The sequence below is a fragment of the Hyla sarda genome, chromosome 10, assembly GCF_029499605.1.
Source record: "Hyla sarda isolate aHylSar1 chromosome 10, aHylSar1.hap1, whole genome shotgun sequence".
Lineage (NCBI taxonomy): Eukaryota > Metazoa > Chordata > Amphibia > Anura > Hylidae > Hyla > Hyla sarda.
In genome coordinates, this window is record NC_079198.1 from 126803969 (window position 1) to 126820614 (window position 16646).

Consider the following 16646-nt stretch of genomic DNA (forward strand, 5'->3'; position numbering starts at 1 on the left):
GTGTGGTATAGTTGTGTAGTTGTGGTATAGTTGTGTAGTTGTGGTATAGTTGTGTAGGTATGGTATAGTTGTGTAGGTGTGGTATAGTTGTGTAGGTGTGGTATAGTTGTATAGTTGTGTAGGTGTGGTGTAGTTGTGTAGTTTTGGTATAGTTGTGTAGGTGGGGTATAGTTGTGTAGTTGTGATATAGTTGTGTAGTTGTGGTATAGTTGTGTAGGTGTGGTATAGTTGTGTAGGTGTGGTATAGTTGTGTAGTTTTGGTAGAGTTGTATAGTTGTGGTATAGTTGTGTAGTTGTGGTATAGTTGTATAGTTGTGTAGTTGTGGTATAGTTGTATAGTTGTGGTATAGTTGTGTAGTTTTGGTATAGTTGTGTAGATGTGGTATAGTTGTATAGTTGTGTAATTGTGGTATAGTTGTATAGTTGTGTAGTTGTGGTATAGTTGTATAGTTGTGTAGGTGTGGTATAGTTGTGTAGGTTTGGTATAGTTGTGTAGGTGTGGTGTAGTTGTGTAGGTGTGGTATAGTTGTATAGTTGTGTAGGTGTGGTATAGTTGTGTAGGTATGGTATAGTTGTATAGTTGTGTAGGTGTGGTGTAGTTGTGTAGGTGTGGTATAGTTGTGTAGGTGTGGTGTAGTTGTGTAGGTGTGGTGTAGTTGTGTAGGTGTGGTATAGTTGTGTAGTTTTGGTATAGTTGTGTAGGTGTGGTATAGTTGTGTAGTTTTGGTAGAGTTGTATAGTTGTGGTATAGTTGTGTAGTTGTGGTATAGTTGTGTAGTTTTGGTATAGTTGTGTAGTTGTGTAGATGTGGTATAGTTGTGTAGTTTTGGTATAGTTGTGTAGTTGTGTAGGTGTGGTATAGTTGTGTAGTTTTGGTACAGTTGTATAGTTGTGTAGTTTTGGTATAGTTGTGTAGGTGTGGTATAGTTGTGTAGTTGTGGTATAGTTGTGTAGGTGTGGTATAGTTGTGTAGGTGTGGTATAGTTGTGTAGGTGTGTAGGTGTGGTATAGTTGTGTAGGTGTGGTATAGTTGTGTAGTTTTGGTATAGTTGTGTAGGTGTGGTATAGTTGTGTAGTTGTGTAGGTATGGTATAGTTGTGTAGGTATGGTATAGTTGTGTAGGTGTGGTATAGTTGTATAGTTGTGTAGGTATGGTATAGTTGTGTAGGTATGGTATAGTTGTGTAGGTGTGGTATAGTTGTATAGTTGTGTAGGTGTGGTATAGTTGTGTAGTTTTGGTATAGTTGTGTAGGTGTGGTGTAGTTGTGTAGGTGTGGTATAGTTGTGTAGTTGTGGTATAGTTGTGTAGTTGTGGTATAGTTGTGTAGGTATGGTATAGTTGTGTAGGTGTGGTATAGTTGTGTAGGTGTGGTATAGTTGTATAGTTGTGTAGGTGTGGTGTAGTTGTGTAGTTTTGGTATAGTTGTGTAGGTGTGGTATAGTTGTATAGTTGTGTAGTTGTGGTATAGTTGTGTAGTTGTGGTATAGTTGTGTAGGTGTGGTATAGTTGTGTAGGTGTGGTGTAGTTGTGTAGGTGTGGTATAGTTGTGTAGGTGTGGTATAGTTGTGTAGTTTTGGTATAGTTGTGGTGAGTTTTGATGCTGTAACTTTCTCTCAGTGGAAAGAACCGTGTGACAGACAGAAGTGTTGTGTGATCATTTCCGCGCCCCCATAATGTTATATATGATCTATAGTGAGAGGAGGCGGCGGCGGCGCAGAGGAGCGCGGAGCCCGGACTGATGGTTCCCATAGATGTTCTCTATGTTCTCCTGACTCTGAGCTACGTGACAGGTAAGAGACACCACAGGTAACAGAGATACAGAGCAGATGTCACCTGCAGTCCTATGTAACACCACACATAACACAGTGATTACACTGACAACAGATACCTGCAGTCCTATGTAACACCACACAGAACACAGTGATTACTCTCTGAGTACAGATAATGTAGTAGATGTGACCTGCAGTCCTATGTAACACCACAGATAACACAGTGATTACACTGACAACAGATACCTGCAGTCCTATGTAACACCACACATAACACAGTGATTACACTGAGAACAGATAACAGATACCTGCAGTCCTATGTAACACCACACAGAACACAGTGGTTACACTGACAACAGATACCTGCAGTCCTATGTAACACCACACATAACAGTGATTACACTGAGAACAGATAACAGATACCTGCAGTCCTATGTAACACCACACATAACACAGTGATAACTCCCTGACCATAGATAATTGTAGCAGATGTGACCTGCAGTCCTATGTAACACCACAGATAACACAGTGATAACTCCCTGACCATAGATAATTGTAGCAGATGTAACCTGCAGTCCTATGTAACACCACAGATAACACAGTGATAACTCCCTGACCATAGATAATTGTAGCAGATGTAACCTGCAGTCCTATGTAACACCACAGATAACACAGTGATAACTCCCTGACCATAGATAATTATAGCAGATGTGACCTGCAGTCCTATGTAACACCACAGATAACACAGTGATAACTCCCTGACCACAGATAATTGTAGCAGATGTAACCTGCAGTCCTATGTAACACCACAGATAACACAGTGATAACTCCCTGACTATAGATAATGTAGCAGATGTGACCTGCAGTCCTATGTAACACCACAGATAACAGTGATAACTCCCTGACCATAGATAATTGTAGCAGATGTAACCTGCAGTCCTATGTAACACCACAGATAACACAGTGATAACTCCCTGACCATAGATAATTGTAGCAGATGTAACCTGCAGTCCTATGTAACACCACAGATAACACAGTGATAACTCCCTGACCATAGATAATTGTAGCAGATGTGACCTGCAGTCCTATGTAACACCACAGACAACACAGTGATAACTCCCTGACCATAGGTAATTGTAGCAGATGTAACCTGCAGTCCTATGTAACACCACAGACAACACAGTGATAACTCCCTGACCATAGATAATTGTAGCAGATGTGACCTGCAGTCCTATGTAACACCACAGATAACACAGTGATAACTCCCTGACCATAGATAATTATAGCAGATGTGACCTGCAGTCCTATGTAACACCACAGATAACAGTGATAACTCCCTGGCCATAGATAATTGTAGCAGATGTAACCTGCAGTCCTATGTAACACCACAGATAACACAGTGATAACTCCCTGACCATAGATAATTGTAGCAGATGTGACCTGCAGTCCTATGTAACACCACAGATAACACAGTGATAACTCCCTGACCATAGATAATTATAGCAGATGTGACCTGCAGTCCTATGTAACACCACAGATAACACAGTGATAACTCCCTGACCATAGATAATTGTAGCAGATGTGACCTGCAGTCCTATGTAACACCACAGACAACACAGTGATAACTCCCTGACCATAGATAATTGTAGCAGATGTAACCTGCAGTCCTATGTAACACCACAGACAACACAGTGATAACTCCCTGACCATAGATAATTGTAGCAGATGTGACCTGCAGTCCTATGTAACACCACAGATAACACAGTGATAACTCCCTGACCATAGATAATTATAGCAGATGTGACCTGCAGTCCTATGTAACACCACAGATAACAGTGATAACTCCCTGGCCATAGATAATTGTAGCAGATGTAACCTGCAGTCCTATGTAACACCACAGATAACACAGTGATAACTCCCTGGCCATAGATAATTGTAGCAGATGTAACCTGCAGTCCTATGTAACACCACAGATAACACAGTGATAACTCCCTGACCATAGATAAATGTAGCAGATGTAACCTGCAGTCCTGTTATGTCACTATGATTTCTGTCAGGGACTTATGTCACACACAGTCTGCGACAAAATCCACCTAAATATAGCAGAGCCGGGTTACACTTCCTGCGCTGTTCCGTTACATTTGCTGTCACTTTTGTATTCTCATAGATCCTCAGTCACCAATAATCGATAATCCTCTTGTGCCCTGATATCAACAATATCACTATGGGGAGTATATATTCCAGTGTTCCCCAAGCAGGGTGCCTCCAGCTGTTGCAAAACTACAACTCCCAGCCTGCCCGGACAGCCTTCGGCTGTCCGGGCAGGCTGGGAGTTGTAGTTTTGCAACAGCTGGAGGCACCCTGCTTGGGGAACACTGATATATTCTTTTGACATGACTTTTCACCAGATGATGGTAACAATCCAAGTAATCCAAACATACAGAACCACAACAAATAAGCCCAGATATTAAGTTATGTGTCACAGAGAAGAAGTATTGAACACCCTACTGATATTTATCTAATACTTTGAACAGAAGCCTTAGTTGGTAATGACCGCTCCAACATACCTCCAGTATGGAGACACTAGTCACATGCATTGTTCTGGGGGGGATTTTGGTCCATTCTTCCACACAAACAGTCAAATCTTGAAGGTTCCGTGGGCCTCTTCTATGATTCATGATCTTCAGTTCTTTCCAAAACTTTCAGTGTGCAAAATTCTATTTAGTCAGCCACCAATTGTGCAAGTTCTCCCACTTATGAAGGTGAGAGGCGCCTGTAATTTTCATCATAGGTTATAACTAGAGATGAGCGAACTTACAGTAAATTCGATTCGTCACGAACTTCTCGGCTCGGCAGTTGATGACTTATCCTGCATAAATGAGTTCAGCTTTCAGGTGCTCCGGTGGGCTGGAAAAGGTGGATACGTTCCTAGGAAAGAGTCTCCTAGGACTGTATCCACCTTTTCCCGCCCACCGGAGCACCGGAAAGCTGAACTAATTTATGCAGGAAAAGTCATCAACTGCCGAGCCGAGAAGTCTGTGACGAATCAAATTTACTGTAAGTTCGCTCATCTCTAGTTATAACCTCAACTACGAGAGACAGAATGAGAAAAAAAAATCCATAAAATCACATTGTCTGATTTTTAAAGAATTATTTTTGCAAATTATGGTGGAAAATAAGTATTTGGTCACCTACAAACAAGTAAGATTTCTGGCTCTCACAGACCTGTAACTTCTTCTTTAAGAGTCTCCTCTGTCCTCCACTCGTTACCTGTATTAATGGCTCCTGTTTGAACTTGTTATCAGTATAAAAGACACCTGTCCACAACCTCAAACAGTAACACTCCAAACTCCACTATGGCCAAGACCAAAGAGCTGTCCAAGGACACCAGAAACAAAAGTGTAGACCTGCACCAGGCTGGGAAGACTTAAAGGGGTATGCCAGGAAAAAACTTTTTATATATATATATATCAACTGGCCCCAGAAAGTTAAACAGATTTGTAAATTACTTCTATTAAAAAATCTTAATCCTTTCAGTACTTATGAGCTTCTGAAGTTAAGGTTGTTCTTTTCTGTCTCTGTCTCTGCTCTCTGATGACACGTGTCTCGGGAACCGCCCAGTTTAGAAGAGGTTTGCTATGGGGATTTTCTTCTAAACTGGGTGGTTCCCGAGACACGTGTCATCAGAGAGCACTTAGAGAGAAAAGAACAACTCAACTTCAGAAGCTCATAAGTACTGAAAGGATTAAGATTTTTTAATAGAAGTAATTTACAAATCTATTTGTTTTTTCCTGGATAACCCCTTTAATCTGCAATAGACAAGCAGCTTGGTGTGAAGAAATCAACTGTGGGAACAATTATTAGAAAATGGAAGACATACAAGATCACTGATAATCTCCCTCGATCTGGGGCTCTGCGCAAGATCTCACCCCGTGGTGTCAAAATAATCACAAGAACGGTGAGCAAAAATCCCAGAACCACACGGGGGGACCTAGTGAATGACCTGCAGAGAGCTGGGATCAAAGTAACAAAGGCTACCATCAGTAACACTACACCGCCAGGGACTCAAATCATTCAGTGCCAGACTTGTCCCCCTGCTTAAGCCAGTACATGTACGGACCTGTCTGAAGTTTGCTAGAGAGCATTTGGTTGATCCAGAAGAGTATTGGGAGAATGTCATATGGTCAGATGAAACCAAAGTAGAACTTTTTGGTAAAAACTCAACTCGTCGTGTTTGGAGGAGAAAGAATGCTGAGTTACATCCAAAGAACACCATACCTACTATGAAGCATGGGGGTGGAAACATCATGCTTTGGGGGTGTTTTTCTGATAAGGGACCAGGACAACTGATCCGTGTAAAGGAAAGAATGAATGGGGCCATGTATTGTGAGATTTTGAGTGAAAACCTCCTTCCATCAGCAGGGGCATTGAAGATGAAACGTGGCTGGGTCTTTCAGCAGGACAATGATCCCAAACACACCACCCAGGCAATGAAGAAGTGGCTTCGTAAGAAGCATTTCAAGGTCCTAGAGTGGCCTGGCCAGTCTCCAGATTTCAACTCCATAGAAAACCTTTGTAGAGAGTTAAAAGTCCGTGTTGCCCAGCGACAGCCTCAAAACATCACTGCTCTAGAGGAGATCTGCATGGAGGAATGAGCCAAAATACCAGCAACAGTGTGTGAAAACCTTGTGAAGACAGAAAACATGTGACCTCTGTCATTGCCAACAAAGGGATATAACAAAGTATTGAGATGAACTTTTGTTATTGGCCAAATGCTTACTTTCCACCATAATTTGCAAATAAATTCTTTAAAAATCAGACAATGGGATTTTATGGATTTTTTTCCTCATTCTGTCACTCATAGTTGAGGTTATAACCTATCTATAAATTACAAACTTTTTAAGTGGGAGAACTTTCACAATTGGTGGCTGACTGAATATTTGTTGCCCCACTGTATATCCTGTCTTCATATCCCAACCTTATATCTCGTATTCCCAAATATCCCGCCCCCATATCCCTTCCTCATATCTAGTACTCAGTGATGTCACATGTTCCTATTCTCTGTTGCTAGTGATGTCACTGGTTCCCATAATTTGTTCACTGTTAGTGATGTCACTGGTTCCCATATTCTTTTCACTCTCAGTGATGTCACAGGTTCTCATTTTTTCATTGCAGTCAGTGATGTCACTAGTTCATATATTCTCTCCACTGTCAGTGATGTCACAGGATACTATTCTCCATTTCTCATGATGTCGCTGGTTCCCATCTTGATGTCGCTTGTTGCCATCATTGCCGTCAGTGATGTCACTGGTTTCCATATTCTCTCCACTGTCAGTGATGTCACTGGTTTCCATATTGTCTCCACTGTCAGTGATGTCACTGGTTTCCATATTGTCTCCACTGTCAGTGATGTCACTAGTTTCCATATTCTCTCCACTGTCAGTGATGTCACTGGTTTCCATATTCTCTCCACTGTCAGTGATGTCACAGGATACTATTCTCCATTTCTCGTGATGTCACTGGTTCCAATCTTGTCATTGCCGTCACTGGTTTCCATATTGTCTCCACTGTCAGTGATGTCACTGGTTTCCATATTGTTTCCACTGTCAGTGATGTCACTGGTTTGCATATTCTCTCCACTGTCAGTGATGTCACTGGTTTCCATATTGTCTCCACTGTCAGTGATGTCACTGGTTTCCATATTCTCTCCACTGTCAGTGATGTCACTGGTTTCCATATTCTCTCCACTGTCAGTGATGTCACTAGTTTCCATATTCTCTCCTCTGTCAGTGATGTCACTGGTTTCCATATTCTCTCCACTGTCAGTGATGTCACTGGTTTCCATATTGTCTCCACTGTCAGTGATGTCACTAGTTTCCATATTCTCTCCACTGTCAGTGATGTCACTGGTTTCCATATTGTCTCCACTGTCAGTGATGTCACTAGTTTCCATATTCTATCCACTGTCAGTGATGTCACTGATTTCCATATTCTCTCCACTGTCAGTGATGTCACTAGTTTCCATATTCTCTCCACTGTCAGTGATGTCACTGGTTTCCATATTGTCTCCACTGTCAGTGATGTCACTGGTTTCCATATTGTCTCCACTGTCAGTGATGTCACTGGTTTCTATATTGTCTCCACTGTCAGTGATGTCACTGGTTTCCATATTCTCTCCACTGTCAGTGATGTCACTGGTTTCCATATTCTCTCCACTGTCAGTGATGTCACTGGTTTCCATATTCTCTCCACTGTCAGTGATGTCACTGGTTTCCATATTCTCTCCACTGTCAGTGATGTCACTGGTTTCCATATTCTCTCCACTGTCAGTGATGTCACTGGTTTCCATATTCTCTCCACTGTCAGTGATGTCACTGGTTTCCATATTCTCTCCACTGTCAGTGATGTTACTGGTTTCCATATTCTCTCCACTGTCAGTGATGTCACTAGTTTCCATATTCTCTCCTCTGTCAGTGATGTCACTGGTTTCCATATTCTCTCCACTGTCAGTGATGTCACTGGTTTCCATATTCTCTCCACTGTCAGTGATGTCACTGGTTTCCATATTGTCTCCACTGTCAGTGATGTCACTGGTTTCCATATTCTCTCCACTGTCAGTGATGTCACTGGTTTCCATATTCTCTCCACTGTCAGTGATGTCACTGGTTTCTGGCACGGCCTACAATATGGGGTTTCTCATCTGTATAAGGTGGGGGGTCTTCTCCGAGAGGTGGAAGAGACTTTACTGTAAATGTGAGCAGGGTGTTGTTGAGCGTCACATCCTGTATGCACCGTGTGGGGGGGATTCATGACCACAATGTTTTATTTGCAGCTGAATCTCCCACCTCATCTGTGTCTGTGGAGGAAGGAGACGCGGTCACCCTGAGATGTGTGTTTCCGGGAGGCCATGGCTCAGACATTCAACTGCTGACACCGAGGGGCTACACCAGTTACTTTAATGGGGAGAAAGGTGAGTTTTGAAATCCCCTATTACTGCTGTTTGAGGGTCTTCATACATCCATATATACAGGAGGCCCCCACTTACTACAGTCTAAGAAGAAAAAAAACAATGGGGGAGATTTATCAAAACCTGTGCAGAGGATGAGTGGTGCAGTTGCCCATAGCAACCAATCAGATTGCTTCTTTCATTTTCCACAGGCCTCTAAAGAGGCCTGTGGAAAATGAAAGAAGCAATCTGATTGGTTGCTATGGGCAACTGCACCACTCTTCCTCTGCACAGGTTTTGATAAATCTCCCCCAATGTGCATAAAAAAGTTGCAACTTTGACCATATATTTAGAATTTTATTTATTTATTTTTTGCTACAGTTTACTCTGAAATTTTTTTTTAATAAAAAGTATAAACTGCATAGTGAATTTGGGCCAATGTCCTCCCCCTGCAAATCCTAAAAAACAATCCCTACTTCTAGATAATGCTGATTTCTTGTGAATCCACTGTCTATTGGAATCTGTACTGAAAGTCTGAAACTCACCTCCAGTTTCATAAGAACAGTGTTTGCCAACCAGGGTGCCTCCAGCTGTTGCAAAACTACAACTCCCAGCATGCCTGGACAGACTTTGTCATGTGAATAGGCCCTCCTTTTTTGCTGCGATTTTAGAAAACCATTGTGAAACCTTGACCTGGATAGAACATTGTAACTACAGTAACTACAGTGGTGCATTTGCCCGTAGCAACCAATTGTGATGTCCCAGTACCAGAGTGCGTCCTGTCAGGTAAACATTGCTCCAGGTGCCTGCGCTAGGCCCTGTTGCTCAGGTGATCCTGTGATATTCATTGTAATATTTGTTCTGTTCATTTATATTGTGTTGCACTGTACCTTTTAAGAAATGTGCATGATAATATTTGTGAGGTATGATGCAGAGTACCAATGTCACCCTCGTTGCCCAATGGGAGGCCTCCCTGGCTAGGCCATATATAGTGTGTGTAGAGGGGAGCTATTCAGTCAGTGCTCACTCCAAGTGAGTGTGTGTGCAGAGCTCAGTGGGAGCTGCAGTGTGGAGAAGAGACAGTAGGAGTGTGAGGTGATTTAAGGAAAGCCTAAAACAAATCTTCGAGCAAGTGACCGCGCAATTTTGCAAGTGTTCTCCGCCCGGGAGAATTCAGAGATTCCTAATTGCAAGCATAATACCTGGTGAGTGGACACAGAGATAATCCGTATCCCGGCAGTGTAGTATATTCGGACACTATGGGCAGCCACAGTATTAAAGGGGTATTCCAGGAAAAACTTTATTTTATATATATATATATATATATATATATATATTCAACTTGCTCCAGAAAGTTAGGCTGGGTCCACACTACGTTTTGTCCCATACGGGAGCGCATACGGCAGGGGGGAGCTAAAAGCTCGCGCTCCCGTATGTGACCGTATGCGCTCCCGTATGCCATTCACTTCAATGAGCCGACCGGAGTGAAACGTTCGGTCCGGTCGGCTCATTTTTGCGCCGTATGCGCTTTTACAACCGGACCTAAAACCGTGGTTGACCACAGTTTTAGGTCCGGTTGTAAAAGCGCATACGGCGCAAAAATGAGCCGACCGGACCGAACGTTTCACTCCGGTCGGCTCATTGAAGTGAATGACATACGGGAGCGCATACGGTCACATACGGGAGCGCGAGCTTTTAGCTCCCCCCTGCCGTATGCGCTCCCGTATGGGACAAAACGTAGTGTGGACCCAGCCTTAAACAGATTTGTAAATTACTGTTGTTCTTTTCTGTCTGGCAACAGTGCTCTCTGCTGACATCTCTGCTTGTCTCGGGAACTGCACAGAGTAGAAGAGGTTTGCTATGGGGATTTGTTTCTACTCTGGACAGTTCCCGAGACAAGTGTCATCAGAGAGCACTTAGACAAAAAGGAGCAACTCAACTTCAGCAGCTCATAAGTACTGAAAGAATTAAGATTTTTTTTATTTTTTTATAGAAGTAAGGTTTTTCCTGGATAACCCCTTTAAGCCTAAAATCCCAATACAACAAGTCACAGCAAGTCTACAGGGCTCCCAAGGGTTACACTGCATCTCCTCTATTCTAGTCTGCACTGTGAGGATTGTAACATCTACTCCTGCCTCAGTAGAGACAGTTATCCGTTACTTGGCAACAGGAGAAGCTGTCCTATCCGCGGACTATGTAGGTTAACGGTGCCCTGGCGTCACGATCCTACCCATACACCCCGCACCCAGTACCTCCAAATTGGGTTCCACACAGTCACATTGCTTCTGTCATTTTTCACAGGTCTATTTAAAAAGGAAAGCAACGATCTGATTGGTTGCTGTGGACAACTGCACCACTCTTCCTCTACACAGGTTTTGATAAATCCCCCTCCCGCCCCCTTTATCTTTCTAGTTCTGAAGGACAGAAGATATGAGTTAGTCCGCTCCTCGAGGAATAAGATGGTAGTCCGCCTGTCCAATGTCACGGGGGCAGACGAGGGGGTGTACGCCTGCCTGTACTACAGCTCCCCGGTACAGACCAAGAGGGTCCGGCTCTCCGTCTTGGGTAAGTGACCTTGTGATATCTGAATTTCCTTCGCGGCTGACGGACCGGTCACTTGTGACACCGTATTTCAAAATATGAAACTTCCGTAAAAAAAAAAAAAAAAAAAATTTAAAAAACTTCTGCAAATGAAGCCACAAAGTGAGGCCAGGAGAGCGGCCCCTGACGTGAGAAAGATGAAGCTGCTGCTGGTGGAAAGTACCTGGAAGAAGTCTCATCTGTCCAAACTAGTGTTTCCCAACCAGGGTGCCTCCAGCTATTGCAAAGCTACAACTCCCAGCATGCCCGGACAGCCGAAGGCTGTCTGGGCATGCTGGGAGTTGTAGTTTTGCAACAGCTGGAGGCACCCTGGTTGGGAAACACTGGTCCAAACAAACAGCATTCTATTCCGGTTAGGGTGCTTTCACACCACGTTTTGTACTTACGGTTCCCGAATACGGCTGGGAGGAGGGGGGCGGGGCTTAATCGCGGCGCCCGCACTCAGCCGTATTCGGGAACCGTATTTAATGCATGTCTATGAGCCGACCGGAGTGAACCGCAGCCTCCGGTCGGCTGCGTTTTCGTCCATATGCGGTTTCCCGACCGTAGGCAAAAACGCGGTTGACCACGTTTTTGCCTGCGGTCAGGAAACCGCATACGGCAGAAAACGCAGCCGACCGGAGGCTGCGGTTCCCTCCGGTCGGCTCATAGACATGCATTAAATACGGTTCCCGAATACGGCTGAGTGCGGGCGCCGCAATTAAGCCCCGCCCCCCTCCTCCCAAGTGGTCTCCAAACTGTGAACCTTCAGATGTTGCAAAACTACAGCTACCAGCATACCTGGACAGCCGTTGACTTTGCAACATCTGGAGGTCCACAGTTTGGAGACCACTGTGATAGGGCCTGTATGCCTCCTGAGGACAGCTCTTTTACGTCTGGAGGAGAACTACTTTACATACTTTAATGGTCTGATTAGTTGACAGGGCAGCTTGAAGCCTTGGCTGTGCCTCGATGTCTGCCGTGACTCAGCTATGGATACACCCCGCCTGTGGCAGTCTATACCAATAGAGCGCTGATCCAAATCGATAAGTGTAATGCATATGAATTACCAGTACAACTTTTGTGTAGTTTTGACTTTTTGATCACTTTTTGTCTGGGATTTTGAAAAATTATTTTAAACAATTTTTAGGCCCCTGTTAAAGTGTTAATTTTTATATATATATATATATATATATATATATATATATATATATATATATATATATATATATATATATATAATATATTTGTAGTGTCCCGGTACAGGACCTGGTCCTGTCTCTTTGTCTGGAGTCCCCTCAGCCAGAGTCCCTCCATGCTAATGGGCTCTCCTGAAGGGCTAACCCCTAGTCGCCTCTTAATATGGTAATATTTAATGTATATACCGTATTTATCGGGGTATACCATGCACCGGCCTATAACACGCACCCTCATTTTACCATGGATATTTGGGTAAAAAAAGTTTTTTACCCAAATATCCTTGGTAAAATGAGGGTGCGTGTGTGTGCATGTGTATTCCCCGATACACTGTTTCTGACCCCGCAGAAGCCCCCAGGAAAGGCAGGGGGAGAGAGGCCGTCGCTGCCCGTTTCTCTCCCCCTGCCTTTCCTGGGGTCTAGAGCCCTGCTGCCGGCCCTTCTCTCCCCCTGGCAGCGGCGCCGGCAATGGGTGCTGCTACCCCTTCTCTCCCCCTGGCTATCGGCTGCCCCATTGCCGGCGCCGAGAGCCAGGGGGAGAGAAGCGGTGCCGGCAATGGGGCAGCCTCCCCCATCCCCGATTGTATAATTACCTGTTGCCGGGGTCGGGTCCGCGCTGTTTTGGCCTCCGGTGTGGTGTCCCCTGCGTCATTGCTATGCGCTGCGAGACGCAATGACGAGTGACATCACTCGTCATTGCGCCGTGCCGCGCAGCGCATAGCAACGACGCAGGGGACGCCACACCGGAGGCCAGAAGCAGAGCGGACTCGACCCCGGCAACAGGTAGTTATACAACCGGGGATGGGGGAGGCAATGGGGCAGCGGCGCCGGCAATGGCCAGGGGGAGAGAAGCGGCAGCAGGGCTCTAGACCCCAGGAAAGGCAGGGGGAGAGAAGCGGGCAGCGACGGCCTCTCTCCTCCTGCCTTTCCTGGGGGCTTGTGCGGGGTCAGAAAAAACGGGGAAGGGGGGGGGGGGAGGCAATGGGGCAGCGGCGCCGGCAGTCTCTGGACCCCAGGACAGGAAGAGAAGCCGGCAGCACTGGCGGTCTCTGGACCTGCAAAAGCCGCTGCAGTTCATTGATTTAAAGCGCCCGCTTTAAATCATTGAACTGCAGCGGCTTATCGGCGTATAACACGCAGATAGACTTTAGGCTAAACATTTTAGCCTAAAAAATGCGTGTTATACGCCGATAAATACGGTATTTATATATTTAATAAATCTAGGATACCTCTGTATAGGACCTTAGAGGTCACGTGCCGTTATGCTATGGTTTAAGGACCTTTGGGTCATGTGATATACCCAGAGTTCCATGGGTCAGGACTGACAGGTTTGGCTATCCAATGAGCTTTGTTCCACCCCCTTAATATATAAGGGGCTGCTGCCACTTATATATTTCAAAAAAAACCTCATAATCAAAATCAATCCCCCCCCCCCCCCCCACTTTCCCAGTATAAAGTAATACAAATGTATAAACTTATGTGGTATCTAGGTGTGCGGAATAGTTCGAACTATTAAATCATCACATTCCTGATACTACACAGTCAAAGGCGTACACGTAAAAAACCTGAACAAAATGTGATGAAAAAGTCAAAACTACACAAACGTTGTACTGGTAGAAACTACAGCTCATGGTGCATGTATACAGATAGATATGAGATACATAGATAGGTGAACGGACAAAAACAGACAGATAGAGGGTTTTTCTTTAGTTTGTCTCAGGCAGCAGAGAGGCTAGAATCCCCCCTGAGAGGAAGGAGGTTTGGTTGCCCCACCCCCTTACATGGTGTCAGGTAGCAGCTGCCCTTCTTCCCCTCTACCATCCACATAGATAGGAACATCAATGGCTTCCTCAATCTACAAAAACTAAATTTGTTCCTTGTTAGAAGTGAGAGACAGGGCCAAAGATCAAGGAAGGTACTGGATCATTTGCTTCTAGGAGTCTATGAAGATCAGACCACTTACAGGTTTTTGAGGGTCCTTGAGTGACAGGACAGTAGGGGAGGTTGTCAGATTTCAGGTGTAACGGCTCATATTGACCGTAGGGATTGTTAATGGCAACACTAAGGCCGCATTCACATAACGTTTTGGGGATACGGCTGACTCCGTCTGGCTCATTTAAATTAATTGGGTGCGACGCGGATCCGGCGGGGATACGGCAGACGACGGTTTTCTAATTCTCCCACCGTATCTGGCTGCCATATCCCCAAAACGTGAACAACATAGCAATAAAAATTCCAAGATGGTTCATAACAGTAGCCAACCTGAAGTGACAAGCAATGTCTGGAACAGTGTTTCCCAACCAGGGTGCCTCCAGCTTTTGCAAAACTACAAGTCCCAGCATTCCCGGACAGCATTGGTCTAGAATTTTCAAAAGTAACAGACAAAAGAAGAAGCTGTCAAGACAACAGTAACCAACCTGTAGGATCCGTCATGTAACATGGTGAAGTGATGATATTATTGATCGCCCCGTCCTCTCCCCTCAATACACTGCTCAAAAAAATAAAAGGAACATTCAAACAACACAATGTAACTCCAAGTCACTGACACTTGTGTGAAATCCCACTGTCCACTCAGGAAGAACACTGATTGACAATCAATTTCACATGGAACAGACAACAGGTGGAAATTATAGGCAATTAGCAAGACAACCCAATAAAGGAGTGGTTCTGCAGGTGGTGACCACAGACCACTTCTCAATTCCTATGCTTCCTGGCTGTTTTGGTCACTTTTGAATGCTGGCGGTGCTTTCACTCTAGTGGTAGCATGAGACGGAGTCTACAACCCACACAAGTGTCTCAGGTAGTGCAGCTCATCCAGGATGGCACATGAATGGGAGCTGTGGCAAGAAGGTTTGCTGTGTCTGTCAGTGTGCATGTGTCCACTCAAACGGTCAGAAACAGACTCCATGAGGGTGGTATGAGGGCCCGACGTCCACAGGTGGGGGTTGTGCTAACAGCCCAACACCGTGCAGGACGTTCGGCATTTACCAGAGAACACCAAGATTGGCAAATTCACCACTGGTGCCCTGTGCTCTTCACAGATGAAAGCAGGTTCACACTGAGCACATGTGACAGACGTGACAGTCTGGAGATGCTGTGAAGAACGTTCTGCTGCCTGCAGCATCCTCCAGCATGACCGGTTTGGCGGTGGGTCAGTAATGGTGTGGAGTGGCATTTCTTTGGGGGCCGCACAGCCCTCCATGTGCTTGCCAGAGGTAGCCTGACTCCAATTAGGAAACAAGATGAGATCCTCAGACCCCTTGTGAGACCATATGCTGGTGCGGTTTGCCCTGGGTTCCTCCTAATACAAGACAATGCTAGACCTCATGTGGCTGGAGTGTGTCAGCAGTTCCTACAAGATGAAGGCATTGATGCTATGTCTGGGAGTTGAAGTTTTGCAACAGCTGGAGGCACTCTGGTTGGGAAACACTGCCCTAGAGTCAAAGTGCCCCTATATCAGCAACAGTGCCCCCCATATAAGCCACAGCACCCCCAGAATCAGCCAGTTCCCCTTATTATCAGCCACAGTCCCCCAGTATCAGGCACAATGGGGGAGATTTATCAAATCCTGTACAGAGGTAGAGTGGTGCAGTTGCATATGGCAACCAATCAGATCGCTGCTTTCATTTTTCACAGGTCTCTTTAAAAATGAAAGAAGAGATCTGATTGGTTGCTATGGGCAACTGCACCACTCTTCCTCTGCACAGTTTTTGATAAATCTCCCCCAATGCCTTCAGTATCAGAATCAATATCAGCCATAGAGCCCCCAGTATGATACAATGCCCCCAAAATCGGTGCCCACAGTGCCCAAAACTTTATTACTTTCGGCCCCCAAGGAAAGTGTAAGGGGGGGGGGGTATATTAATCCAGTCACTCTCCTCTCCCATTATCTCATTGTAGACTTGATGTCCACGGTTTTCCACCATTTTCCATTCCCCAATATGCGGATATTCTGGGGTTACTGGACATTTGCGGAGATTTATCAATATCTGTGGAGAGGAAGAGTGGTGCAGTTGCCCATAGCAACTAATCAGATTGCTTCTTTAAAGGAGTAGTCCAGTGGTGACCCAGTGGTGAACAACTTATCCCCTATCCTAAGGATAGGGGATAAGTTGCAGATCGCGGGGGGGGGGGGGGGGGGGGGTCCGACCGCT

General features: G+C 45.0%; 2 protein-coding genes across 5 annotated transcripts in view; one reads left to right on the forward strand and one right to left on the reverse strand.

Annotated features, from left to right (window-relative positions):
- The window catches only part of LOC130294365 (uncharacterized), a 66082-nt gene that overhangs the window by 42840 nt on the left and 6596 nt on the right, over positions 1 to 16646 (reverse strand). The window contains exon 1 of one of the 2 annotated variants that reach the window (XM_056544056.1): positions 9262 to 9423. The exons of the other annotated variant lie outside the window; for it this stretch is intronic. Within the exon in view, the coding sequence (XP_056400031.1) occupies positions 9262 to 9333 (72 nt within the window). The 5' untranslated portion in view covers positions 9334 to 9423. Of the gene's footprint in view, positions 1 to 9261; positions 9424 to 16646 lie in introns of those variants that run through there. 2 annotated transcript variants of the gene reach the window in all.
- CRTAM (cytotoxic and regulatory T cell molecule) overlaps positions 1710 to 16646 on the forward strand; it is a 54366-nt gene continuing 39429 nt past the window's right edge. For all 3 annotated transcript variants that reach the window (XM_056544065.1, XM_056544064.1, XM_056544066.1), the window contains exons 1-3: positions 1710 to 1791; positions 8603 to 8740; positions 11129 to 11281. In XM_056544065.1, coding sequence (XP_056400040.1) covers positions 1740 to 1791; positions 8603 to 8740; positions 11129 to 11281 — 343 coding nt within the window. In that variant the 5' untranslated portion in view covers positions 1710 to 1739. The remainder of the gene's footprint in view (positions 1792 to 8602; positions 8741 to 11128; positions 11282 to 16646) is intronic.